This window comes from Pezoporus flaviventris, unplaced genomic scaffold (genome assembly GCF_033815535.1).
Source record: "Pezoporus flaviventris isolate CSIRO_AGI_PZ_B2104156 unplaced genomic scaffold, CSIRO_AGI_Pfla_v1 ptg000005l, whole genome shotgun sequence".
In the NCBI taxonomy this organism is placed as follows: domain Eukaryota; kingdom Metazoa; phylum Chordata; class Aves; order Psittaciformes; family Psittacidae; genus Pezoporus; species Pezoporus flaviventris.
Window position 1 is genome coordinate 1560334 of NW_026892553.1, and position 27602 is coordinate 1587935.

The 27602-nt window shown below is 55.1% G+C and overlaps 1 protein-coding gene across 2 annotated transcripts in view; it reads left to right on the forward strand.

Annotated features, from left to right (window-relative positions):
• Positions 1-5347: 5347 nt before the first annotated feature.
• The window catches only part of STARD8 (StAR related lipid transfer domain containing 8), a 55792-nt gene continuing 33537 nt past the window's right edge, over positions 5348-27602 (forward strand). Inside the window, exons 1-2 of one of the 2 annotated variants that reach the window (XM_061445585.1) lie at positions 5348-5708; positions 9083-9116. In XM_061445585.1, coding sequence (XP_061301569.1) covers positions 5664-5708; positions 9083-9116 — 79 coding nt within the window. In that variant the 5' untranslated portion in view covers positions 5348-5663. Of the gene's footprint in view, positions 5709-9082; positions 9117-15148; positions 15304-27602 lie in introns of those variants that run through there. The other variant, XM_061445583.1, reaches the window with a different exon arrangement.

Below are 27602 nucleotides of genomic sequence, written 5' to 3' on the forward strand. Positions count from 1 at the left end.
GTGCTGCTCCTGGACAGGATTCAGCTTTGGCAGGAGGGGTTTGATCTGCTTTTCTGCACAGTGCAGGCAGGAGAGGCTGCTATGAAGGGGAAGAGCTTCCAAGCAGCTGCCTGCTAAACCAGCTGTGGTTTTGGGAGAACACGGGCCCTTGAGGCTCTCTCCATCCACCCTGGGACAGTCAGGCCGTGCCCCTAGCTGTTAATAGCACAGCTCTTTGCTTTCCTATACATTTGCCATAGGAGACTCCCTGCTCTTGCTAATAATAAGAGATGCTCGCAATTCCTCGTGCTGGTCTGGCGCCTGCCTTCGTGGCATGGGATTAGTGTCCCAGCCAGGCTCTTGTAGCTCAGCGATATTCCCGTGGGAAGGGAAGGCTGCTTTTTGAGCATTCAGCTTATGCCACTCTTTCATATGTAAAAATGCAGCCCATTTTGTATTTCTTTTCATTTTCAAGATGTCGATATGAGAACTGCAGCAACTTTGCTGGAGGTTTTGCAAGAGCTCAGCCCTGCTTGTGCAGCAGAAATTCCACAGAAACATCCCTGACTAATGTTGTCGGTGATTTCATCTCTTTGTTTAGTGACATTGAGGAGTTTTGTGAGTCTGTGAGGACTAATTACCTGAGAAGTTTATTTGTCTTTTGTATGTTTGCTAAACAAATCGGTACTTGTAACCGCATTCACTGGTATTCACAAAACAGACCATCCTTTGGAGGGAAATGCACTGGTTCAGCCTTTGCCAGGACCTCCGAGGGGGCTGGAAAGGATAGGGGAGCTTCTTGGAGCTGTGGATAAGGCAAGGGGCCCTTGGGTCGTGTGAGGGAGTCCAGTGTGCATCTGGGTTAGGGAAAAATGTAATTGGTGTTGAAAGGTGAAGCATTAGCTGGACAGGAATGCCACAGGCATTGGGAGTGGGTGTCCCAGAGGCAAGGGCCGGGGCATTTCCCCACGTCCTGGTCACAGCACCAGCCTGATGGTATATTCATAGCTTGTCTGTCGTGCCTCAAAGTAGAAGCAGCAACTGCCCTGCTGGAAATAACTCTCCTTTATCATTAAATAGCGTCTTTGTGCGAGTACGTGTGTTAAGGCTCATCGCATTGGGTGGTGTCTTTTGTAATCGAGCCTGCATTGGTCAAAGCTGGTCTCTCCCTGATCACCAGCAACATTCCCAGTGCCCTGTTCCAGGGCTGACCTGCTCCCCAGGGTGGATGTGTGGTACAGCTGTGGGTCCCAGCCAGGGATGCTGCCAGGCAGATGTTTGGCAACGTCCGGTTGAGCAGCAAAGGCCAGGAGCCCTGTTACAAGTGACAGAATCAGATACCCATTTCAAGAGATGATGACTTCTGTTTGAATGGTTTGTTTTCAAAATCAAACCCGAGCAGTTTAGACTCTCAAAGAAAAACAGTAGTGCAGATCTTAAGTTATCTCATGTTCCCTAATGCACTATTGGAGATTGGATTATTTTTTACGAGAAACTTCCAAAGGGAAAAGCAGTGGTGACAGGCAGGCATGGGGCAGCTGTGGGACAGCGGGAGGTTGGGGAATGTCTTCGACATTCGTGTACTTCAGTAGGCTTTGCGTGGTGCTTGGTGCCTCCTCAAATGCAGGGCACAAAGCCCAGCAGAGACCATTGGCTGGAGCCCAGCACCAAGATCCATCCTTGGTAATGGCATCACAGCCCGAGCCCTGGTGTGGGGTGCCATTGCCAGACCTCCCAGGGGTGAGCACCATGTGGGCATGGGAGGGCTGCTTGAGCGAAGGAGGTTAATCCCATCCTTGGAAAGCCACTGTCCCTGCAGCCTCTTTGGTACCATTTCCTGTGGGCAGCAGGTTTCTACATCTTCCCTATGGCTTTCTCCCTGGCCACCCACAGGGTGTCACAGCCCCAGCCCCGGCAGCACCCGCCCAGCAATTCAGCATTATTGAAAGAAAAGGGTCTCTGTTCCCGCTATGCTAATAGAGCAAGCGCCTGCTCTGCAGTAGCTGCTCCCTTCCTGACCTCAGGGAAATGCCTGCACACAGCAGCAAGTGGAAAATCACTGCATGCTAATGGCTGGCAGGGGCTACTCCCTGGCAAGGCGCAGCTTGCCCCCTGCTTGCACCTCTTCAGGAGCCCCATGTTTTCCAGCAGAAGTGGGGCCAGCCCTCAGGGTTGGTACCAGCAGTATTGGTGGGTTCTTTTGCCTGTGCTGATGTCATCTGCCAGCTTTTAGCTGTTATTAACTGCCCAGTGCCACTGAGTGACCGCCGTGACAGCAATAGCTCATCAATGGGACAGGAATAGCACCCAGCCACAGGCATTTGGGGAGGTGACATGGGATCCTCTGGGGCATGATATGTTGTGAGAAGAGGCTGTACCTGTCCTCCAAAATACCAGCCCTGTCCCATGACTTACAGAGAAAGCACGATGTTTGTCGTAGTGCTGGGTCAGGCTGGTGTCTGTCCCATCTCCAGGGCAGCAGATGGGGCAGCGCTGGCACTCCCCATGTGGAGAGCTGTCAGTGAGTGTGTACAGTGGGGATTTTGCCTTAGAATCAGCCTTTTAAAATTAACTCAAGTTTAAGATGGGTTCTCATGTAAGTCTGAAAGTGATAGCGATAGGTATTATAGACAGAAAGAGGGAAGGAATTAATAGAAATTGCTTTTATTTTTCCTGTAAATGTCTGTGGAGCAGGTATGTTAGAAATGTTGGGAAGAGACAAATGCAGCAGTGGAACCTGTGTTCTGCCATCACTTGGCATAAATACCCAGTTGGCATGTGTGTCAGCCACTCCAGAGTGGATCCAGTCCCCAGGACCTCTTCTTACAGAGGATGGTATCCTGGTCTGCTGAAGAAGGATCCTAGATTTAAAATTACTTGAATGCTTTTGGGATGACTGGATAGGAAGAAGCTACACAAGTATGTAGATGTCTCTGTGGTTTGTCTCCCAGGCCCTGGGAAGGAGACAGCTTTCTTCTATTTGCATTAACTTTGGGATTTTTTTGCTTCTGGAGGAAGTGGGAGAAGGACTGAATGCTGCCGGAGTGAGCCATGAAGCAAGGTGCTGGTGGGGTAGTTTCTCTGGTGGCGCCTTTCTGGTACAGCTGTAGTTAAAGCTGTGGGGCTGCTCCTTTTCCACAACAACTTCCCCAGTTCTGTCAGGACAGACCCATCTCCATCAGTCTTTTGTGATCCCCCTGTGGAGGTCTGATTGCACCTCATGTGCTTCCTATGCACAGTCCCTCTGGTGAAAGCTGCCTTCAGAGCATCCCATCCCTGGCAAAGGTGGCAAGGAAGGAGCGTGTCTCCCGCACCAAACCAGGCTGAGGGCAGGAGATCTGGGTATGCTCTGCCTCATGCACACACATGTGCCCTTGCACACTTCCTGGGGCTCCACAGCCAGCTCTGTCCTGCTCCAAGGGAAATGCCTGCACTTCTGCATTGAGAACCAGCAGTGGCAGTGACTGGGAGGATTTTCTGCCAGGATCCTGCAGTGGCAATGCCTTGAGGTGGCAGCTTCAACATGATGGTAGCAGTGTTTGGTGAATGGGGACATCTGGAAATGGGTACTCATCCCAGCTGCCTCTGTCCATGGAGGGGAATTATTTGCAAGTCCTTGGAATAAAAAAATGCAGCCCTGAAGGCAGTGGTGAGTGATTTATGGAGGGGGTTGCTCACTGTCAGTCAGCAGCATCTGGCCTTAACTCCTCTGTGCACCCTCCTGTGAGTAAAACGCTTGCTAGGAAAGGTGACCCCGGGCACGTGTGCCACAGAAGTGAGACTGTCTTCCTGGTCCCAGGCATTTAAAGGAGGCAAGAAGAGGCTGGTTCACAAAGTTTGTGCTGTGCTTTGGTGCCCCCAGCCCCACTGCACTGGCTCACTAATGCAGGGGACACGGTGGAGGAGCTGCGGCTGGTGCCAAGCCCAGGAGCGGTGCCAAAACTCTCTGAGGAATGAGTGAGGGGGAGATGGAAGGAGGCAGCTGGAGCCGGCGCCGGGACGGACGCCGCCTGCGTGCTGCTGCTGGGGCCGGGCCGCTGCTGTCCTGTGGATCCACGGGCCCGAGTGCAGGATGCTGCAGGGGTGGCGGTGCCTGACACCATCATCTCCACGCGGGTGCAGCTTCTCCAGCTCTGCTGTGTCATGGTCTTCCACACTCCTGTCCTTGCCTTGTCCCTCGAGCTGTGACTGCTCTCTCTGCTTTGCTGCAGAGAGCACCAGTGAGGCTGGCGCTGATCCCCCTCTATTGGAGATTTGGTATGCGAGTGTGCTCCTTTGGCTCAGCAGTGGAGGTGGCTTGGGAGAGGCACCGCATCCCTGCGGTGTCCTGTGCTTACACTGCTACTGACCAGGGTCCTGCCCACCCTGTCCCCTTAGTGCTTTGCTCACTCTGCTCATCTCCCTGCTGTTCCTGCCTTCCCTGGCACTGGGGCAGACAGGGAAATGTGGCAGAGGCGGCCCCAGGACAGCAGCAGTGTTATGCTTAGACACCAGTGCTGCTTTGGGGGGCCCAGCACTGTGTCGTGGTCTGTCCTTGCTGACATTTGGCAGCGGGCTCAGCTGCCGCATGCACCAGCTGCTGGGGTATCACACTACAAATGGCACCTTGTCCTGGGGCAGAGCCACTGCATTCCTACATGTCACCCACCTGAAGGGGCCCTGGGCTTTGTGTGGGAAGGATCATCCCCCGGGACACACGGGGTAGGCAGGAGCAGTGCTGCTGGCTTGCTGGGCATCCATCAAGTGTCCTGTGGGAGCGTGGTTGCTGATCAATTTGCCATTGCTTATTCTGAAATAATCACATAAATGATCAGTTGATGAGGTTTTCTTGTGTGCCTGAGGGAAGGCTTCTAGCCTGGAGGACTGTGGGCCTGCGCATCCAATGGCTTGCACAAAAGTTCGTGGCATTGCCTTTTATTATGGTCCTTCTTGTGAGCAAATGCTAAGCTTGCACTAATGTTTGTGGAAGGAAGATAAGGAGCTGTGAATGGAGTTGGAGTGAATGGCTGGGCCACATCTGATGACTAGGGGTGTTTTTCCCCTCTTTTTCTCTCTGCTGGGGTCCCACTGAAGGATTGCCCGCAGCTCTGGGATGAGGCTGGCGGCAGAGGAGGCAGAGCGATGTGATTATGTGGGCACAGCTTGTCCCTCAGAGGTGAGAGCGTTGGGAGCCCTCTCGATTGCATCTGTGACCGCTGCTGGTGAGCTGGAGCAGGGACTGTAGCAGAAATCCAAACTGTCTGGGGTTTGGGTTTCCAATGTCCTACATGTGCCTTTGACGGCCAAACTCACAGTTATTCTGCTCTAGGGGGTGTTTCTTTCCCCTTTCTCCTTCCCGCTGCCTGGGAACCGAGGAGGGGAGCGCTGCTCAGTGTCTTCAAGGCAGGAAGGAAAGCCTGGAGCTGTTTAAAACTCGCAATCTTCAGGGAATTTCAGTCGCCGTCCAAGCCTGTTCGCAACCAACTGAATAACGGTGCAGGGTTTGAATCGCTGGCCCGCCTCCGCAGGCAGCGCTGCCTCCTCCCTCCGTCCTCCCTGCCTGTACCGAGCTCCTGCCCGCACTGGGGCTCTGCCCGGCGCTGTCTGCCGCAGGCAGCAGCCATGGGGGTGCCGGGGGGGGCCCTCCCCAGGGCTTACACTGCGGTCTAGGGGGGCTCCATGCCTGCCCCCCCACCCGGTCCATCATGCCATTGCTGGATTTCTTCTGGGCTTGCTTCAAAAGAGCCAAGGTAAGGGATTGTCTGTTTAATAGTGTGTCCTTCTGACACCCTCCCAGTTTCAGGAGAAGCTGTCAAGGGGTGGCGAGGGAGGCGTTTTTAGCAGGGCTGGGGCTTGCTCATGGTGCTTGACATCTGCTCTGGAGGGATGTCATGCCGGTGCCCCACACGCATGTGAAAGGTTCATTGCGAAGGGGCTGCATGCGGGTGTGTTGGTCAGCATCAGCCAAGTACCCACGTCCCATAGCCAGGGCACGTAGGGTGCTGTGCTCGGCTGAACGCAGGCAGCATGGGCATAATGGATGTGGCACTGGTGAACAGGGCAGTCAGTGGGCTTTGTGTGTGTGTGTGCGTGTGCGTGCACTATCACCCCCCAGCACGGTCTGCCCATGCCTGGGCTGAGGACCCCTGTGCACATCAGGGCATGGCAATGGGGACACGTTTGGCTTTGCCGACCTGTGGCAGCTGGAAGTGGGATGACAAAGGAACAGTGAGACTGGAGGCCTTGAGTTTTTAATTTCCTGCAGCAGTGGTTCTCATGGCATCTGGTATTTTTCATTTGGGTTTAATTCCTCATCTGTTGCCTTAATAACATGCAACTCCCTCTCTGGCTGCCTGTTTGTTTGATTTATTGTACCACAGCCTGTACTGTGAGGTGGTAGGTGTGCTGGGTAGGTTTTGGAGGTATTGTCAGCATGGATTTCAAGAGCTTTGGATTGGAAAAAGCAGTAAAATCCCTTTACAACCAGTGCTGTTCACCAAGCTGCGTCAAGCGAGTGGATCTGCCGTGGTGAAATGAATGCGGAATGCGCACTGTTCCCCCGGGGCTTCAATGGATAGCTCAAAATAGTTGAGTCTAAAAATGACATTTGTGAAATTCATTAATAATATTAGTAGCTGTCTTGTCCCTGCTGTCTCCAGAGAGCTTAACACGTCCTTGTTAACCCTCCTTGTCCCTGTGAGCTGTGTGTTGTCATCGCCATTGTACTCAAGGTGGTGCAGAGATGGAAGCCGGGTCCCACATCCCCTCTTGCAGTGCTGCAGCTACCAAAGGGCCCTACTGCCATGGACTCCAGCAAAGTTGAAAGCAACCAGTAGATAATGGCACCATCACCTCGAGCCCGTCAAAGGCTCCGGTGGCCCCAGTGGCATGGGTGGGAGAAGGTGGCTCCTGTCCTCACTGTCCCCAGCTCCCCCGGCAGCAGCTGCTCCTCTGGCTGTGGCCCCAGGCAGTGCGCAGGGCTTCTCTCACCCTGGTGCATTCCTGGCCCATCTCACTGTTTGAGGACACCTTCCCAACACCCACCGGTTTTACTGATTATGCCAGTATTTGTGTCTCCTTCTTGCCTAAGGAACGCTTTGCAGGCTGCCTGGAGCAGTGTGGCGCCTGAGCACGGGGAAAAGTTGTTTATGGGTCTGGGAGTAAATTTTTTTCCTTGGTTCTGGGGCTCTTTCTCCCCATTGTCACTCCTGGGCACTAAGGAGTCATGTCCAGGGACCTGTGCATGGGCCCATGATAAGGGCTTTGGTGTCAGCCAGGTGCTGGGAGGCTGAAGGCATGGGGACATCACCCTTCTGCTTGGCAAGCACTGATGGCCTCATGTGGGGCTGAGGCTTCTGCCTGGTTTCCTGCTTTCCTCCCTGAGCCGGTGTTGCTCAGTTACTCATCATGAACAGCAAAGGAATCTCTTGAAGAGGGAGAAATGTGCCCGGCTCTGCCTGTGGGATTAACGCTTTCTGGGTTAAATGAAATAGAGCTGTGGCTGGTGGAAAAATTTGTGGGGAAAAAAGAAGGTGCTAGGGCCAGGACATGACAGCCAGGGAGAGGAGGCTCCCCAGAGCTGCCTTAGCACCAGGACCAGCTTTCCCTGCCCTTGCCATGGCCTGGGAGAGCAGCCCTACCTCATCACCCACTCTATGGGCATCTGCTACACGTGCCAGCTGCAAAGCTGACTGACGGCTGCAGAGCTTGTGATAACAGACATGATCACATCCCAGTGATCATCTCCCTGTCCAAATGCTTTCAGCTCTGACGCTCTCCAGCTGCCCACACACTGCCAGATCAGGGCCTGGGCATCCGTGCAGGCTCTCCCTGAGGAGGAGAGAGCTGAGCATGCAGCAGCTCCCAGGGCTTCCCTGCAGTGCAACACATTCATCAGTACCAAATGCGCTAGTGGACCATGGTGACCTTCCCACTGCAAACACAGGCACGCTGTGAGGCTGAGAGCTTCGGCCCCGCTGATGGGCATCTCTTGGGCAGGCGCTGCCATGAGAAGCCCAGCAGCAGGGAGATGGTTAAACCCATCTCCACCTGGGTCATCCCCGCCCCTGCGGCTCTGGCAGGAAGAGGGGTCCCGGGTGGCCCGTGGGAAAGGCCGGCTCAGCAGCGCACTGCATTCCTGCAGTGAGCCTCTCCAGCACCTCTGGCCCTGCTCAGTGGGGCCGGGATGCACTGGGGGGGGGGGGGGGGGGGTTGCCTGTGCCTGGAGAGGGACCTGGGAGTTTCCTGTGCTCTGTGCTCACCACAGGATCCAGGCAGTGCTGGGTCCCTCCTGCTTCTCCACCTCCATGCTCTGCTGTCTGTAAATCCCCTTGCTTTATCCCTGCAGAATTCCAGCCATAGATAAGGATCAGACCCTGTGCATGGTGCTGGTGGCCCCTTCCCCATCCCGTGTGTTGTGCCAGTGGAGAGACTTGGGGAGCTACAGTCCAGCCTGCTTTCAGCTTTCCTTTATTGTTCTCTTCCTTTCTTTATTGTCGGCTTTCCGTGCCTGCAGCTACCATTGTACGCTCTGCCTCCAGACCTACTAATGCAATTAAAATGTGGACATCTCCACTGCCATCTGTGCAGCCACAGAGGTACCAAGGGATGTGTTCAGGGGGACCTCAGCCTGGTTCCCTTGCTGGTTTGATCCCTTGCTGTGGATCTGTCAGCTCTTGCCTCCCTCGCTGTCTCCTCTCTAGCAATTTTGCAGCATCCTTGTCAAGCAGAAAGGCCAGACTCTCCAGACATCCCTTTTTCCCTGGCTCTGTTGTCTGCACTATGGATGCAGAGCCCCTGGTCCTGGCTACTGCTGCTCCTCTGATGGCTTCCAGCGGGCTGTGAGCCACAGTGTTGGGCACGTGCTGGGCACACCGTGCTTGCCCAGTGCTCTGGGCTGTGTTTGGCTTGGTGGTTTAAAGCCAGTGGGGCTGATGCATTTGGGACAAGCCTTTGCTAGAGCAATGCTTGTGCTCAGAGCTGGAGCAGGCAGCGCTGGTCCCAGCTCCTTTCCTGGCAAAGAGGGGGGCTGAACTGGGGCCTGAGCTCAAACAAGCAGTAGGAGTCCATGAGCATGACAATCACAAAGATAACAAAATGATTTCTCTTATCTTTCTTTTCACAGCGCTTCACTTTGCTAGAAGATAAAAAAGATGCAGGTAAGCTGTGACAATGTTTTTGGGGCAAGAATGCCCTTGCTGTGGGATGGGCAGAGATTACAAGTACCCTCCTCTTGCTGAGCTGCTGATTTCTTCTGCCAGCAGTATGATGTCCCCCCAACTGTATTGTTCAAAGGGGTAGCAAAGGCAACCAGCATGAGGCAGTGCCAGCCAGGCTGAGCCCCAGCAGTACAGGAGGGACCCCAAGACATGTCCAGCCCCTCCTTCCCCCCATCCTTTGCTCCATCCTTTCCCCACCCTGGCTGCAAGCGTGGCTTGGCCACGTGTTGCAGTTATCACCAGTGACATCCTGCCACTGTGTGCATAGAGTCCCCCCCTGCAAAGAGGCACAAGTCCCCTCTTGGTGTGTGTGTGCTGCTGTAGCTGTGCCCATCAACCAGCACAGACTGGCAGCAGCTCTGCTCCTTTCTGTTTCCTTTTCGATCCCTCTCTTCCTTATGGTGAACGACTTTGTGCTTTGCAGACAAGCTCATAGGACCTCCACAGACTTGAAGCTGCTGTGCCACAGGAAGGAGGGTCGCCCCCAGCTTGCAGCCCCTCAGCTGTGTGTGATTGAGATGTCTTGCCAGTGACAGCCAGGCAGGAGGGAATCGCGGTGCAGCTCTGACTGAGCCACGGTTCTTGTGTGCATGTTCATGGGCTGCTTCTGCCCAAACTGTCCCTCTGCAAAGGCAGGGGGAGAGGTTAGGGGTCAGAGCCACTCTGCCATTGAGGGGGTCATGAGGGCTGGGGAGGCCAGAAGCTGGTGGTGGGCTGGAGGAGGAGGAGGTGTGCCCCTCGGGAATGGTGATCATGGGGTTATAGGCTCCTAGATGGGGCATGGCCAGCTGCTTGTTCTAAGAACAGGTCCCTGCTGCCAGAACTGTCTGAAATAGTGTTCTGATCCTGGCTGCTGCTTTGCTGACTGTGAAGGAATGCTCTGATCTCACTTTGGCCTCGTGTTCCATCCCAGGGAAACAGCCCCACTGCCAAGCATGGTCCAGCTCATGGGCAAGATGGGTAAAAATCATTTCAGTGGTTGGTGCAAGGGAGGCTTTTTGCAGGGAGAGAAACACCACCCTACAGGGAGTCCATGGGATGTGCCTGGGGATCTCCCAGCAGTTCCACTAACTGGAGGGCAATGACCTGGCCTCTTGTTTTCCATCCACATAAGGGTTAGGTGAGCCTAAACCCAGGGGAGCAAGAGCCCAGGAGCAAGGAAAGCTCTGGACAACAAAAGGGGCTTTGTGAATGGAGCTCCAGAGGTAATCCTGGGTGGTCTTTCTTGCCCTTTCACAGGAGAGATTAAGAACATGAATATCAAGAGCTTGTTAAGAAGGGTTAAAGAGCCCCGGGTAAGGGAAGGGGCAGAGAAGACTCCTACAGAACACATCTGTGGCTAGGACTTTGGGGGCAAGAATATTTCTAGGGTATTTTCCTTTGGGTAAAACTGCCTGTAAAATCCAAGTCTCAGCAGCATTCACGACAAACCCAGCCAACACCTTCCTGGACACGTCCACATCTCACCCTGACAAGCTCTATGCTGCTGGAGGGATGCTCAGCCACCACAGTGTCATGTTTGTGGAGGGATCTGAGGGCTGGAGCCCTCACATACAGGAGCAGCTATGGTGTCATACCAAAGGATTTGTCCCCTGGATTCTATGCACCATCTGGAGCCGTTGTGGCATCACTGCATCCTGCAGCAGCATGGTGCCCAGTGGGGGCATGGCTGAAGCTCTCCCTTTCATGGACTTGGAGCAAGCCTGAAGTCAGTTCATACCCTCTGCTGGGGTTTTTAGAGCTCTGAGAAGAGGCTGGTGCAGTTGCTTTGCTGCCCTCTGAGCTGATAGTCCCCAGAAGGTGCTCGGACAAATGGGGTCACTTAAGGAAGCATTCAGATGATGGTCTCAGGAGACTCTGTGTCCCTTCCCTGATGATTTTCTGGCCAAGAGAACCCAAGCTCTGGAGACAACAGCATGAGGCAGGGTTGAGCTGCTTCTGCGTTTGTCCTGGGAACGGTTGGGAACGTGTCTCCTGTAGCTCTTCCATTGCTTTCTGGAGCTGTCCCTGACCCCGCATACAGCACTGCTGCTCTCCCAGCACACACAGCAAACTCCCCGAGCTGCTTCCCAAAGTGCAGCCACGCTCATTCCTGATTCCCAGGCCCCATCCCTGCCTGTGAGCATCTGGGAGCCAAGGCTGTGCTGCCGTCGTCCCTTCCTTGAATGCCGACTGTACAAACCCACTGCTGCTTCCCACTGTCATTAAAATAGATGGGCATGCTGCGCTCAGCTCCCTCGGCAGCAGTGGTGGAAAACAACTTGGATTTCACTGTCTCAGGGGCAACCTTTCAGCAGGAGCATGCAGGGACTCGGTCTGGGGGGACATTGCTGGCGCTTGAGCCAGAATCGAGTGCTGAGGAAGACAGTGAACGGTCATCACAGATAGCCACCTCCATAGGCAGTCACTGGCTCAGTTTGGATTGAAGGCAAATGGCCCAGAACTTTGATTGACCAGCCCAAACTATGTGGTGTGCTACCCGGGGGAAAGAGCCCGGTCTGAGTCCTCCCATCCTGTGGCATAAGCAGGTAGCCTGTGTCCCTGCCATGGCACTCATTACCCTGACCAGCAGCAGAGCCCCAGCTCGCATGGCTATGGGGTCCCCAGCCCCAAGCCATCCTGCTGGAGCTGTGCCCACCAGGGCCAGGCTCTCATGGATTTCCTAACCCTCTGCTTCCCCTCCTACATTCACTTCCCTTGTATTGTTCTGGACAAAGCTAAAAGGAAACGCTCGCAGACCAGCCATCACGTGAAAACTTCATCCTCCAAATCAATTCCTGACGCTAGCAGCATCGGGCCTCTCCAGAGGTAGGATGGGGAGCACACTCTGCAAATGTCATTAAGCAGTGGCCTCCTCTGACTGCTGAGAGATGGGGATTGTGCTCACAGCTTCCTTCATGCAGCCAGGCAGTGATGGCATTATGGGATTTCAAAAGTGGGCCTCTGTGACTGGACGTGGTGAAATAATAGAGAAAAGAAGCATGAGGGACTCTGCTGAACTTTTGCCCCTGCATGAAATAATAAGGTTGTATTTACCCAGCATCTGGATCTCTGAAAATAACCTGCTAAATTTAGCTGTTGTTGATATGTTGTCACAGCTGAGCTATTCTTCTTCTCTCTTTACATGAAAATCTCTTGCGCTGGTTCTGCTGGTTTGAAGCATGAGCCGTTCGTTCCTCGCCTGGCACGTGTGTGTATGTTCAGTGCCCTGTTTTGGGGTGAAAAGATGGAGATTGGGATCTGTTTTTCTCTCATTGCCTGAATTGGGTGAAAGGGAGAGAGTCAGGGCTCGTGGGGTGCTGCTGTACCCTGAGCACCAGGCTGCGCTCTGGTTGCAGCACCAGTGTAAGGGAGGGAATTGGAGCTGATCCATGGCTTGAAGGAGTGAGTGGGATGCTGGATATTGCTGCAGTGACCTGTTTCTGGGGCCTTTTGCAACTCCCTGAGAAATTCTGCCTGTTACATGGTGGAAAATGTGGTCACGGGTCTGGATCCCAACTGAAGAGGTGGGAAGTAGAAAAGATGAACTGAATGTGATTATGAGTGGATTTGGTGTGACATGTGATGGAAGTGACTCGGTGCTGGTGCTACTCCTTCCTCTTCTCTGTCCACCCATGGGCTGTCTTGGGCTTGGCTACTGAATTATGCTGATATGCTGATTTCCCTCCTAAATAAACTTCAGGTCCCGCTGGGACCTGGGCCATCCCAGGAGCCCCACTGGTGCTGGCCTGGGAGCAGTGGCACCCAGCCCATGCTTGGATGTCATGTGCTTTTGGGTATTTTTCATGAAGGGAGAGGGTCGATTCCCAAATACTCTCTTTCCTTCTGTTAAAGCCCCTGTTGCCTTACTGCTGGGCATTCTCTTGTCACTGAGGATTGACCCTGTGCCTGGCTAGTGTAAAATGCTCTGTGATTAGCTCTTAGTAGTAAAAAAGCTTTTTACAAAACTAAAAAGATAATTGTTAAATGAGAATCCACGCACTAAAAATCACCCTGCCAAGGCAGCTTCAAAGCAAGCAGTTTATGCTTCTTTCCGTCATATGTTTTCTCAGGAGCTGGGACAGCATCTCCTGAGGCTTGAGGCACAATCTCCAGCGTTTCCTTTTCAGACTTCTCAGCTTATTTTTGATCCACTGAGCTCTTTGATACCTATTTATCCATACTGGTTTAATTTCCCCAATAAGGTAGGCTGGTGCTGAGGCCTCTGGGCAGAGCCAAGGTTGCACTGTCTGCCTTTTCCTGCCTGTCCCTGGGGTCACTGCCTGGGGATATTTATGGGTGGGTCAGTGCCTTCAGCGCTTCAATAAACCCTTTTGTCTGGGCCAAGTGCTGCCATCCCCATCAGTGCCTTGTAACACCCAAGTGCTTTCTACAAGCTGCTATCTTCCTGCTGCTGCTTCTCTGCAAACCGCAGAGAGCTGCTTGCAGGGAAGGTGGCTCCCGTAGAAATCCACGGAGCCAGGCATGTAATTACATCCCTGGTTAATTAACACGAACCACCATGGGGTGATACTGGCTTGCAAAGGACTCCTGTTAATATCTTGGCTTACAGCTATTTTAAACACTTTTGGCTTGTTCTCACGTCACCTTTCTGCTCTTCAGGACAAAAGCAGGCTGCTGGGTGAGACCCGCTCCCCGGGCTGAGTGCTGAAAACGTGAAACGGGGAAAAATGCTTTAAAGGAAAATCAAAACCAACTTGGCCCCTCTTTGGTTTTTCCAATAAACGATTGTGGGGAAACTCTTTGTCAGAGGCAAGAGGCCCTTCCAGCCCCTCCACAGAACGAGGCCATTTCTTGTCCTTGTTCCCCCCATAAAAATCTCTGTAACTCTGAGACCTGGCGGCTGCTGCCGTGACTGATCCCCATCCCCCAGCACATCTCCCTGCTCCTTCTGGGGCTTTAATTTCAGGGTCTGGAAGTTTTTCTGTTTCCTGTAGTTAACAAAATGCAGATCCCCCCCCCTCCGAACAGCAGGATCCTATCATGAACCGGGCGATTTTCTTTGAAGGCCAAAAAGGAAGAGCCTTGGTTAGAGAGCAGGATTGTCGGCTGGGCTGCGGGGCACTTGGGAAGTGCCAGGCACGAGGTGGGAAAAGGTCCCTTTGGCTGCTTTGTGCCTATCCTGTCGCCAAGTGTTTCCCATGGCAGCAAGGAACAATTGAGGCAGAGTGGAGAGAAACTTCAGGCAAGAAAGTACATTTATATCTGCATCCTCTGTGTGGTTTGCATGAGACCAAAAGGATCAAGAGGGAAGCTTTGAGTTGAGAAAATGCATTGAGGGCTGGTGGAAAGGTTTCGCAGTGTAGTCTCTTTGGTAAAAGGGTTGACATCTGAGCTGCATTAAAAAGAAAGAGAGGAAACATTGCTGCAAAGAAAGGCGATGCTTCCTGTGTTGGAAATAACCTGTCTGTATTTCTGGAGAGACTTTGCTGTAGACGGAGGAGGGACTGGGCTGTGCGAGCAAACACGGCCTTTGTGGTGCTTTGTAACACTCCTGTGGTTTTCTTTTCAAAGCAGGAGAGGTCAGATGGGGAAAATAAAAGCAGGTGTGAGGTGTTTGCAGGCCAGTCTGATCATGTTAACTCCTTCTCTTCTTAATGAAGAGACTGAATCCTGCCCGAAATATCCGCGGCGCTTGGAACAGCAGCCCCGTTTGAGAGCGGGGTGCGGGCATTCCCCAGTGCACCGGCGCCGGGGTGGCTCAGTTGATGAGACTGAAATGCCTCAGGAACACCTGAATCGCCACCTCATTGACCCGGCACGGTGGGAGCGGGGCCGGTTCGCACGCAGCACGCTCCGGGATGCTGCGGTCCCTGAGCAGAGCAGCGCGGCCGCCGCGCAGCACCAGAGGGGAGCAGGAGCCTTCCCTGGGGCGAGCGGCTTCCTCCGAGGAAACCAGGCGGCCTGTGAGCCTCGTCGGGGGAAGGAAGCGGGCGGGAGAGGCCGGGGGCAGGCGGCCGCCGGCGGGGGAGGAGCCGCGGCCGCTCTCCCGTTCGTCCGCGGAGCGCAGCGATGGGCGGCCGCCGGGCCGCGGTCGGGGGCTGTGGCTCCGGGCGGTCCCTCGGGCGGCGGCTCCGCCGGGCTGCGGCTCCGGGTCCCTGCGGGTGGGGACGGCGCGGGCGGGCAGGTGAGTGCCGGCAGGACCGGGGCCATTCGGCCGCTCCCCCCGCGCTCTGCCCCGGCTCCGGGGGAGGGGGGGGGGGGGCAGCGGGAACCTGGGGGCTTCCCTAGGACGGAGGAGCCCTAGGGCGATGCTGCCCTGCAGTCCCGAACGGAGCGAGCGCGGCGGTCACGGTGTCCCCTAGAGCGGGGCGGCACGGGTCGTGTCTGCTGGTGCCGCCGAGGGAGGCTGCAGCGCGGGGTGGGGGCTGCCGGTGCGTCAGCAATGGCTCGGAAGATGTTTGCATCGGGTGGAGCCTTGAGCCCCGTCACTGCAACGCGCTAGGGACTGCGTGTCTGCGTGCTCAGGTGTGGCAGCGGGGATGCCACAATGCTACTGCGGCTCTTTGCAGCTGGAAACAGCAGGGAGTGATGGAGGGAAAAGACCCCCCCGTTTGCATAAACGAAAAGCGCGTTATTTTGTATCTGATAATGTCAAAATGATGTTTGTATTAGTCTGTGTATTAAGACTGTTAAGATGTTTAAGAATTTTTGTTCACTTGGAGCTTGAGTGCTAAAGCTAGTTTGATGTGGCTTTTAAAGATGAATTTGATTAGCAGCATGTGGTAATGATCTTGAAAGCAATTTATTTTGGGTTGTGTGAAAGAGGAACCACTGTGGCTTGGTTTTTCGGTCAGCTGCGATGCTCAGTGAAGAATTACACCTACCTGCCCCTGAGATTTGTGTTGAAGACTCAGTATTCCTGCTGTTAAGCAATCCCTTTGGGAATGGCCCAGAATGTATCTGATGGACATGGGTTATTCCTCAGGGATGGGGAGGTCAGCTTGGTTTGTTGTAGACGAGGAGAAAACGGTTTTCCCAAGAGCTCCCATGTCCAGACTCCACTGTTCCCTTCCAGGGTGAGTGTAGCCAGGGGCTTTTGGCCCAGCGAGGCAGGGAATGGAGGGGGCAGGACACTGTTTTGGGATGGTCCACACAGGACTGGGAGCACAGCAACAAATCCTTTCTGGGGGCCTCCCAGAGGGTCCATAGCTACTCCTGGGAGCCAACTGTGCCAGCAAGACTTCCGAGAGGTTAATTAGTGTCTTATCTCTTTCTATTGATCTTGGTAAACCCTATACGTGCTTCCTAAGGTTGGACCAGAATGGAAACCACTTTCTTAGTCTTGCAAACCACCACTGTTATCTCTGGAACCACAAACCTTCCTGTTTGTTGCACTCCCAGTGCAGACCTGCAGTGGTTAGCATTGCCTGTGAGCCCTGATGGCATGGACGGTGCCATCCCTTCTGCCAGGCTGCTCGTCTCTCTGCCTGCCATGGCAAACCCTTGCCTGGATTGGAGGACCTGGTCCTTCACGGTCACCTTGGTGGTACTGTTTGCATGGAGCAAGGACTAGCAGCAGTATCCCCCCCCCCCGCCAGTGTAACAGGAATGGCTCAGGCATGAGTGGGTGAAGCAGAACAGTTGGTGTGATTGAGCTGGTTGCTGCTTCTCGTTGCTCGCCAATGTGTTTACCTTCAGGAGCTAAAGGCTTTTTGCTCTGGTTCAGCAGTGGCCACATAATCCAGATTCCTCAGATAAATTCCCGCTGTTCCTCTGAGATCTGTGGCTGCTGTTTTAATTGCCTAGAGCTCTGGGCCAGACACAGGACCCTTGTTGCACAAAATCAGCTCCCATGAATGATGCTGTTGTGCTTATGCCTCTGAGTTTCTCTTTTCCTCCCTCTTGCCCTCTTCCCGTGGAAGCTGGGGAATTTGGTATTGATGGAATCCTGCCTGCTGTTCTCATGCAGCTGGTGATACTGGCTCCATCTGCCATTTCATGTAAGCCAGTTAACTTCTTTGCCCTGGTTTTCCACTCACAAACTAGGATATCAAAGCCATCCTCCTCCTGGGTGACCTGCAGAGAGGCCCTACAGTGGGCAGATGGTTGCCATGTGGATCTGCTCTGCATGGGCACAACCCTGGTGAGACCTCAGCAGTGACAGTGGGTGGGTTTGATGCTTGCATGTAGTTGGTGGGATGCTCTGCTGGGCCTGGGGCTCCTCATGGGATTCTTTTGGGGATCTGAAGGGATGCAGTGACAGCGTGGGGGTGACTGCTCCTAGAGTGAGGGACTGGGAAACGCGAACAAGCATTGAGTGGCTGGACAGGGAAGTAAAACAGGCACCCTGAGGTGGGTGAGGGCAGCAAGCGCAGGCCCTGCTCTGGCACGAGGTCAGCTCCGAGTGAAGCTACTTCATGTGAGTGTCCTGAGCTTTTGTTCTCCGCATTGAAGAGGAGGGAGCATGACTAACACTGGCATTAGGAAAGCAAGAAGACCCGAGCACACGCTTGTGAATGTGTTCACCCCAGGGCACCCACTCCTGGCTTGTTTGTTTCTGTGGTCAGTTTTTATTTATACACCTGAGAGCAAACGTTAACTTTTTCCTCCTTTCCCTGTTTATTTTGGTTGTTAGCAGAAGAGAAGCAGTGGCCATCGCGGGGCTGCTCGGGATGTGCGTTCCTGCGGGTGCACGGGTCTCCCTTTCGCGCTGGGTGGTCAGCTGGAGCAGAGATCGTTTTCCCAGGAATTCGTGGGATTTGTTTCACCTTCCCTTTCCCCGGTTCTGGTTTTTCGGGGTCGTTGTCATGTGCCCGGAGCTCGGTGCTGCTCGCCGTGGCCAGCAGGGGGCTCTCTGCCCCGCTCCGCCGCTGTGGGGACGTCCCGAACGCTCCGGCGGCATCCGCGGCTCATCCCACGGGAGCCTCCGGATGGAGCCCCCGGGGGTCTGGTGAGACCGGGGCAGGCAGAGCAGCGAAGCACAGCGTGTCCCGGAGTGCCCTTGCCAGCCCCGATCTGTGGCGAGTCCTGCTGGAGGCTGGGGAAGCACCTCCTTCCCCTCCAGCTGTGTGCCCCTGTGTCACATCTGGAGGTGCTCAGTCCTCAGAGGCTGGGGAATGTCTGATCCATGCAACTGCGAATCCAACCTAAATAATCCATCTTTTTAGCATCGGTGTTGTCCGAGCTTCTCAGCCATGGAAGAGGTGTTCAGCGTGCATGTTGGTGTGATCTGTCCCTTGGGATGCGCCTTTGTCTATAGCTGCTGTGTGCCTCAGCCAGTTTTCCTGCTGGACCTTGCCCAGAGCAAGAAAGGGTTCTGGGTGTTGGCAGGTGAGGAGGCAGCAGGAGCCAGGCTGCAGTGTGGGCAGCATGGACAGATTACCCCAAAATGCCTCAACTTCATGTGTGTAGCTTGTGCTGAGCTGCAGCCGCATGCTGCTCTGTGTAGGGGAGGGGGTCAGCATTCAGCCCAGCTTCTCCTTAGGTGTGCGTGTCTGAGGTGGCCCTGCTTACCCAGCCCTGGCTGCCTGCTGAGCTTGGGCTGTGCTGAGGTGAGCACAGCTCTTCTGAGATTCCATCCATGGTCCCCTCTAAGGTCTGTGGTCCCCTTTGAGCCTGTTACTGGAGCTTTCCTGGGCTTAGCACTGTGTGTCCCAAGCAGCTGGGGGTGCCCAGCTGGAAAGAAGAGGGAGATGGCAATTTCCCAGCCTGGTCACCCTTCCTGACATTTTTTCCTAGTATCCATTCATCCTAAAAGGGCCTTTGTAGGATTTTTTTCCTATCCCTTCTTAGCAACATCCTTTGGACCACTCTCCCCTTGCTGGTGGTTATCAGGGCACTAGGCAGTGTGCTGCACTGTGTTCCTCCCTGCCCTGCTCCGGGCTGTTCTGTTCCTCTGCACACTGCAGGCTGTGTTAACCCCTTTGCTGCATGCCCCCCGTGAGCTCAAGCGTGTGCACACCAAGTGCCTCATGCTGGCGGTGGGGTGGCCCTCGGGCACTCCACCATTCCTCGGCCATATGCAGGGAACTATTAATATCACCGGGTGTGAATGCGGCCCATTCACGGGGCGGTGTGGGGGGGAGTGTGCGGTATGTGCCAACCCTGCTCCTCCCAGCATCTGCCTCAGCTTTCCCTGGGCAAGCGGGGTCTGTTTGGGACCAGCTGCTTTGGTCCTGCCCTCTGTGCCGCCTGCTCATAGCTCAGTGTCTCCGGGAGGTTTCCTGCCTCTCTGCCCCCACGCCCTCCCCGGTCTGCTTAGCACGAGGAAATGAGTGGAAATCCTCCTCTGAGCCGAGTGCTTTTTCCAGTGGCCATCCATGTGCTGCTGGTGACTGGCTGACCCAGCATGGTGTCTGGTGAGAGCTGAGCCGCAGAGCTCTGCCTGTGAGCTCTGCCCTGCCCTGCCCCAGCTGTGCTCCTCACGCTGGGAATGGTGCCGTGTCTTTCTGCCACTTTCCCACTTACATGGCCAGAATTAAGCATCTGCCATGGCTGTGCCCTGGTAGTCAGCACCCCAAGGCTTTGCACACATCATGTGTTCGCAGAGGGTTTGGTCACTCTCCATCCCTTTCTTTCACCCTTCCCAGGAGCTGAGGAGCTGTGCTTTGTGGATGGTGATACTTCGTGGGGGTCAGGGCTTCGTTGGGCTCCTCGTTCCTTGACTCCCCAGCTGCCCTCTGTAGAGGAGTGCTCACAGCCTTCACCGCTCACTGGTCTCCACTACTGCAGATGAGCAGCCTCTGCCTGTTCTGTGGCTGACCGCAGGGGTGGCACTGGCTCTGTGCTCTCCAGCAGCAGGACCCCTGGGCCCCTGCCCACCCCTGGCCCCATCTGGCAAGAGGCTCCTTCGCACAAAGCTGTGTGAAGGCTTTCAAGTCAACAACAGCCTCATTGAGGGGCCGGTTGCTCAGAGCCTGTCTCCTGGGGTGAGGGCTGTGGCACATGGGGGGCTGCTGTGGGGCTGTGGTGAGGGAGCAGGGAGGCTGGTGGGAGGAGGGTCAGAAGCCTGGGGCTAGGGAAGGAAGGAAGGAGATGTGCATCAAAAGCCTCTCAGACTGTGAAAACAATGGAAAAAGGCAGAGCTTTTTCCTTGTTCCTTGCATGTTAGGGTGCTTGGACAACTCTCCAAACAGTAATTTCAAGAGAAAAGCTTGTTTGTGGAATTCCTGCAACATACCTGGTCTCTCTCCTGCTTTTCTGGTCATCCCATGCCAAATTACTGCATGTGTTCCCGTGTGCTGCATCTGTGCTCTGTGTCTGCTATCAACTCTCTTGCCCAGTGTTCTGTAACCTCCATCTCTTCTGCTGCCTCCTCTCCTTCTCCTTCCACACTCATGCTGGTGCTTCCTGACCTCCAGCCCTCTTGCCTCACGTTTCTCTATAAACCTTGCTCCTTCAAATCCACTTTAAACATTGGTCTTTTTTACTCTTAGCTGCTGCATCCCAGACCCTATTACCTATCTTCTCCTTCCTGCAAACAGTTTGTGGCCTGCCTCTCTTTTGGTGTGACACGGATTTGGGATCCCAAAGCCGGGTTTGAGATGCGTGTGCTGTGGAGAGGATCTTCCTTACCCTGTGTTGTCGGAGCAGTAACAACCGAGCAAGCAAAATCCCCTGCAGCGCCAGAGGGACTTTGGGGAAGTGAGGCCGGTGAGAGCAGCCTCTGCGCACCTCTGTGTGCTTTGCAGTGGCTCTCACCCCCCTTTCGCCATCTGCTCGGTTTGATGGGCAGGGAGAGCTGGGGACAGCGAGAATGTCTTGCAGCGTCCCGGGGCTCTTTGCGGGAAGCAGCCCGGCGGGGGGTGTGCAGCTGCTCGGCGTCCCTGTGCCGGAGCTCCCGGAGCTGCGGGTGCTGCCGCCGGGCTGGGAGCGGAGGGAGGGAGGGAGAGGGGCGGTTGAAGGGAGCGGGGCCGGGGGGCAGCGGCAAGGAGCGGCCCCTTCCCCGGCTGCGGCCGGGGCGTGCGGGTGCCGACCCCTCCGCTCCCGCTCGGCTCCGGCGCTGCCGGGCGGGTCCGGGGGGCGGGCCCCGGGGGCGGGCGGGCTCCTCGGCGCAGCCCCGCACCTGCCGCGGCCGCGCTCACACTGACAACAGCCGGAGCCGCGGCTGGCACTGTCCCGAGCCCGCCCGAACGAGGGTCCTGCATCCCCCCCCTCCTGCTGCTGCTCCGCGCCGGGACGCGCGGTGTGAGGGGGAGCACCCGGCCTGAAGGTAAAGGAGCAGCCGGGGGGGGGTGCCGGAGGGGTGGGAGGGCGGATTTCAGAGGGCTGCGAGCTGCAGCCGGGGAGGAGGAGGAGGAGGAGGAGGACCCCAGCCGGAGCTGCTGCTGGATCCCCGTCCTTCCCGGGCTGTCACAGCCGTGCACAGGGCAGGAATCTGCTGCTTCCATCGCGGCCCGTGGCTGAGCTGCTCCCTGCCAGCGCGGCCGATGCTGAATTAACGGGGGATGTGAACGGCTTGGCTGTGAGGATGGGGCTGCCCAGGTTTTCTCAGGGCTCCCCTTCACCCTTCCTCTAGCTGGGATTGCTGACAATTAAACCGGTGGATGAGGAAGCACGGATTTGCCTCCCGATCCTGAGAGTCGTCGAGGTCATGGAAAAGCTGCGTTGACGTCAGGAGGCTTCGGCTCAGGCTCTCGCGGGGGAAGGTTGGGCTTGGATTCTGGCTTTTGGTGCTGTGGGTACGTGTTTCCAGTTGATTGTCTCTTTTGGAGACCTCTGTCTTCGGTACAAACGGTCAGGTTTGGTGTGTGCGCGTAGTTTGTCACATTGTGAGCTAGCACTAATCTGTCCGAACGTGCTGCCAAGGTGAGAGGCTGTTTTTTCCAAGGGTTGTTTGATCGTGCCTAACTTAAACACCGGCTCTTTGTGCGTTTGGTTTTGTGGTTTGTATTTTGGAACGGCTCCATGGTGCAGAGGGCAGGGAGCCGCCTCTTTTCAAGACCCCCGTACAGTCTCAGGGTGTCAGAGCACGTATCGTGATGTTATTGGCAGGAGCCTGCATTCTTTTCCACGTGCATACTTGAATTCTTATCAATGAATGTGCTTTTTGCTGTTTACCTTTTCCCCGGAGCACAGCGCAGGGTGGTAGCAGTGCTGCTGGAGCGGGCACAGCAGCCCCTTGCTGCATGCGTGCCAGTGGGCTCCACACCTCGCTGAGAGCTGTGCAGGGAGCACCGCTCTGCTCAAACCCCATCAGTGCCCCCCCCCATCAACAATCAGCTCCCACTCTTATGCCAAAACCTCATCAATAATTTCCTTATGTGAAAAAACAGCAAGTCCTAGTGCAGAGCAGGTATCAAACCTGGCTTCAGAGGAGGCGCTCGCATTCACTAATGTACTCGTGCTTCCTCTGAGAAATACTTTTCTAATAAAAGACCCACTGAGTAAATCCAATCGCACTTCTGTTAAGCATTCCTTGTCTGCGTTGCCTCAAATGTCCAAACCTGAGCCTATGCATGGAACAGGCTGCCAGCAATTTAGTTTCGTAAGAGAACAAAATATGGTCGTGCCTGGGGCACTTCAGTACTTCCCTTTTGGTTTTGTACTAATTTCAAAAAGATTTGAAGGTTCTCAAAGTCAATTGAAATCGGGTAGGGGAAGGAAAGGTTGCCCTCTCCCTGAGGGCATAGCAGAGGTTGCTGCGTGACTTTGCAGCGAAGGAGCAGGCTGGCAAGTTGGCTGGCACCGGGTGCTGGTGGTGGGGAGCGCTGAGGGCAGGTCAACTGGTCCTTCTGTGCTGCAGCAGAGCCTGGCAGGAGGGAGCTGCTGGCACCAGCACTGCCGTGGCTCTGCCCTCCTGGGAACAGGGTAAATCATCCCCCAGTGGAGAGGAGAACCGGGTCTCCTTCCCTAAACTGTTCATTCCTAAGAGCCTGAGACTGATTGCCTGTTGCAGGGGCTTGCAGATTTGGTTTGCAGTTTGCATGGCTCTGGAAGGGCTCTTGCATTCAGATGTATGTGGGAGGTTAATTCTCCAGTTCTTGCAGTGTGCTGGAGGCAGGAAATGCTTTCTGGAGCTGTTGCCGAAGCCCTGGCCTGGGCTCCCCTCCCTGGCACAGCATGCATCCCACAACACAGGCACCTCCTTCTATCTCCACCAGCCTGGTGATCGAGACATTGCTCCATCCCTCTGCCCACTGGAATTGGTGGAGCGGATGGCCAGAGCCCAGGCATGACAGCTGAGCTGTTTTTTTGCTTGTAAAAGGCTTTCAGGGGCAGCATGCAGGCTGCAAAGGCAGGGATGCTGTTGCTCTTGCCAAACCTCCTACCCCATGCGGTGCTGTGCCGGTCCTGCTGTGGCACTCCAAGAGGAGCACCCTGAACCGTGGGTGCTGTCGGCACTGCTTGGGGTGAGCTGAGGTGGGAGCAGAGGCACTCATAGCAGGGGAATGTCTGTGTAGAAGTCAGGTCTTCTCATCCCTCAGCCTTCCTTCGTCTGCATGCTTCTCCAGCCCCACCACGAGGTTTGAAGGAGGTGTTTGGTTGGACTTAAGCACTGGAAGAGAGGCTGTGCTGGAAAGCAGCTGGAGCCTTCCTGAGGCCGGTGGCCGTGGCAGAGGAGCCGTCCGTTAACCTTTGTGCAGAGCTCCCGTGTGCTCCAGAGAGGACCGGCAGCACATTCCAGTAAGGCCGGGGGTCTCTCACCCAGTTAATGATTGAGCCACAATAACCCTTCTTGTGTGAGCCTTTCTGAAAGTCACCTCTGCATAATTATATTAACTTTTCCAGGCTGCCGGGGCCGGGTGTGGGAATTTGAAGAGACAGGATCTGTTCCTGCATTTCCAGCAAGAAATTCTTTCTTAGGTGCAGGAAGGGCGGCTCGCAGGTTTTCATTTGCTTTCTGATTAAACTGGCACTTTACTTGCCCAAGGGATTGTCAGCGGTGTGGAGCTGTGCTGGTCTCGCTCTGCTCTGCTACATGCTCATTCCTCCACTGTCCCACTGGGGGTGATCCTGGCTGCTAGACCCCAGCCCACTGGGTCCTGGGGTGTCCGGCTCCCATCTCTGGTTGCTCGGCCGTGACGCCCGTCTCACCGGCCCGCTGCTCTTCCCTCTGTTGCTCTGTTAATCATTGACAGGGTTGCCGTGCCACATGGGCACGCTGGCCCAGCGCGCAGCGGCGGAGCTGTTTGTTGAGCTGGTGGAGGATCCCTTATCAGAAAAGGGCACTTGTCACCCAGTGCCAGTTACAGGCGGAGTTAATGTTAACGGCTGGCACTGGGAACGGGCCTTAGCAAGTGCAGCAGCTTGGGGGACCTTCCCCATGGACTCAGCTATCTTGTGTCCTGCTGCACGGAGCCACATATCCAGATGGAGTTCCTTGTGCTGTCCCACGGCCGTGCTCAGCCATCCCCTTCTGTGGCTTCCCCGGTGTCCATTCTGCTGAGGTGTCCTGGTCTGTGTCATGGGTTGCTGCTGCTGATCGGGGGGCTGCCAAAACCCCTTGGCCAGGCTGTGTTTTGGTGGCATACCCCATGCATGGGAGATGCAGCTGAGGTGCCAGCTGGGTCCTGGACCCCCTTTAAGCTGGGTCCAACAATCCTGTGGAGTATGGAACCTAAGCCAGGCAGAAGATACTCACTGCTGTGGCTGTGATTGCGGTGCTTGGAGCAGGGAAGGCGGTGGGATCTTGGGGCTGTCATCGGGATGGATGTGATGACTACCACTCAATGACCTGTGTGTGTGGGAAGAGCAAAGGGGCAGCAGCAGCAGAATAGGGGTTCCCTGCTCTGTCCCCCCATGCTACCTGCCTTGGACGAACTCAGGCAGAGATGTGCAGTGTCACAGCCCAGGGTACCACAGGAGGGGACAAGCCTTCAGCAGGGTGTGTTTGTGCTCTGCCATTTCTTTGCCCCCCATCTGTCCAATGTGATGAGAGCGCCTGGGCTGACAGAGCAGTCAGCATCATTCCCAGGACAGCCAGCTCCTGGTGCAGGCCAGAGGGCAGCACAGTCCTGGGGTGAGCACCTGGATTTCCTTGGACCCTTCAGTCAAGGCTTGGGCATCCCATTCCTTAGTTGGGAGCAGGAGTTTGCTTGGTGGCTCCTCCTGGGATGGCATGTTGCTGAACCCAAGGGGCTCAGTGCACCGGAGGCTGGGTGTGCTGGGGGATTTCCTGCCCTTTATCTAGGAGTGAAAAGCATCTGACTGCAACACGTGCACATGGGACTCACAGTGAGCCTGTGCCTTCCAGGCCAGCACAGCCTCACTGTGCCCTTCAGGAGTGGGGCTGACTGGCTGTGTTCAGAACTTGCAGGGGCACAGAAGTTACCCAGGGAAGCTGTGGCTGCCCCATCCCTGGCAGTGTTCAAGGCCAGGTTGGACACAGGGGCTTGGAGCAAGCTGCTCTAGTGGAAGGGGTCCCTGCCCGTGGCAGGGGGTTGGGACTGGAAGAGCTTTAAGGTCCCTTCCAACCCAAACCAGTCTGGCATTCTATGATTAAAACTGTTAAGGACTCCGTGCTGCCAGCACTGTCCATGCAGGCATGTGCTGGTGGCAGCGGGAGAGGGTGCTTCTGTCCCACAGCTGTGTCGCTGCTCAAGTACACTCCATCTGCAAAGCTACATGATGGGTTTCTATTCTCTTTCTCCCCACCATGAATTTTACAGGGATATTTTTGCTGCTGTCAAGGGCACAAGTTCAGTGTCTGAATGCTCTTTTGTCTGGTGCAGCACAGAGGAGTCACATTCTCTTCCCATTCCTTCTAGGAATGGCAACAAAACGCTTCCGCTGCACCCCTTGCTGGGTGCTGCTGCACGATCTGGGGGGGGAATGAGGTCAGACCAACGGCCCCCAGCTGGAAAGGGGGTGATGGTAGAGCCAGGGCAATAAATCTGCATGCATGGAAGGACCTGTCTTTGAGCTGCAAGGCTCTCCTATGATTGCGGGCTGTGCAGGAGGGAGCCAGGGCCCCATGCCTGTAGAGTTGGGTGGCTGGCAGCCGGCGGCTCAGCCTGGGGCTGGGGGAGGACAAGAGAGCAAGAGTTTAAAGAAAAAAGGAAGGAAGAAAAGGACCAAACAGGAGGATGCTCTGCTGCGAGCACTAGGCTAAAGGCTGGGCTTGAGGCAGCGGGTCAGGCTGGGGAGGGAGGTGGAGTGGTTCTGGGGCTGCAGACCACTGAGCTGCAGCTCGGGGTGGGGGTGTGTGTGTGTGTGTCATTCCCTCTGCTGCTCACAGTGAAGCTGGAAATGGCCATGACAGTGGTGTCATGAGGCTGTGGGACGGTGACGCTGAGCCACGACCTCGTTTCATCAGTGTCATTGGGCAAGAGCGGGATGATGGGCTGTCAGGGCTGGCATTCCAGCTGCGTTTTCCCATACAGAGAATTGCCCTGTTGTTGCTGGACACCTTCCTTATGAGTGTTGGTTTCATGGGCCACAGCAAGCCCCTTATGGTTTGTCCCCTCCCTTTTACTTCATTCAGCATCCTTGTGCGCATCTCTAAATCTCTTTGTCTTCTGTCAGAAATGTTGCTTATTCTGATCTTTTGTTGGTAGTCTGAAGCAGGGAATGTTTCTTGACAGGCAGTTAAACGTCCTCATTAGTTTCTGTGGTGCATAAACCTCTGTTGTGATGTGTATCCCAGGCACAGTGCAGCGGTGGGAGCACCAAGTAATGTCCAGCAGACATTACTGCAGACTTCAGCTGCTGGAAACATCCATCCTTGACTGATGGATCTGCTGCATGGCTTGCTCTTCCTTAGCACTTTTCCATGTGGTCGTCTCCACAGGTTTTAGGGACCAAAATGATCCCTGGATTTCCTTGTACAGCTTGTCTCATCAGAGCCAGAGGAGCAAACCAACCTCTTGGGCCCTGCTTGGCTACTGAAGAAGCATCCTTATGCTCTGGAGCTCTCTGAAGACTTGTTACCGCTCTCCAGGATAAGTGCCAGCTTGTGCAGGCTCTTCTCCTGCAGGGACCAGGGCTGTTTGCACTGGGCACCTCTATGCACCAGGCAAAACATCACGGACTGGGCAGAAATTGCCTCTGTTTTCGGGAGGCAGGCGTGATCTCCTGCTGAACCCTTGACCTATGCTCCGGATGGACACTTGCTTTCCAGCCAAGTGGCAGCTGAGCCCGCTGCTTTCCTTCCCCACACCTGGGCCCTGTGCACACCTCTGCAGCACAGCTTTTCCATTGCTGGTCAACAAGAAAAAACGGTAACAAGTATTTTTGGCGTTTTGCAGCAGCAGCTGCATTGTATCAGGGTACTTCGTGTGTCTGAGACTTAAAGCCCTGAATATACATTTTTTAAGGGGCATGGTTAGGGAGGCATTGCTGTCTGGTGACAAAGGAAGAGCTTTTGTGAATGCAGGGAGCTGGGCTGTGCTCTTGGCTTTGCTCCTGACTCCGCTTCAGGAGAGGCTTTCTCCTCTGTAGAAGAGAGATAACAGGTTATATATTGTGACCTGTGACTGCAGGGGGGCACTGCTGAATCTTGACACCGAGTTTGTTTAACGGTCCTGCCCCGTTACTGATCTC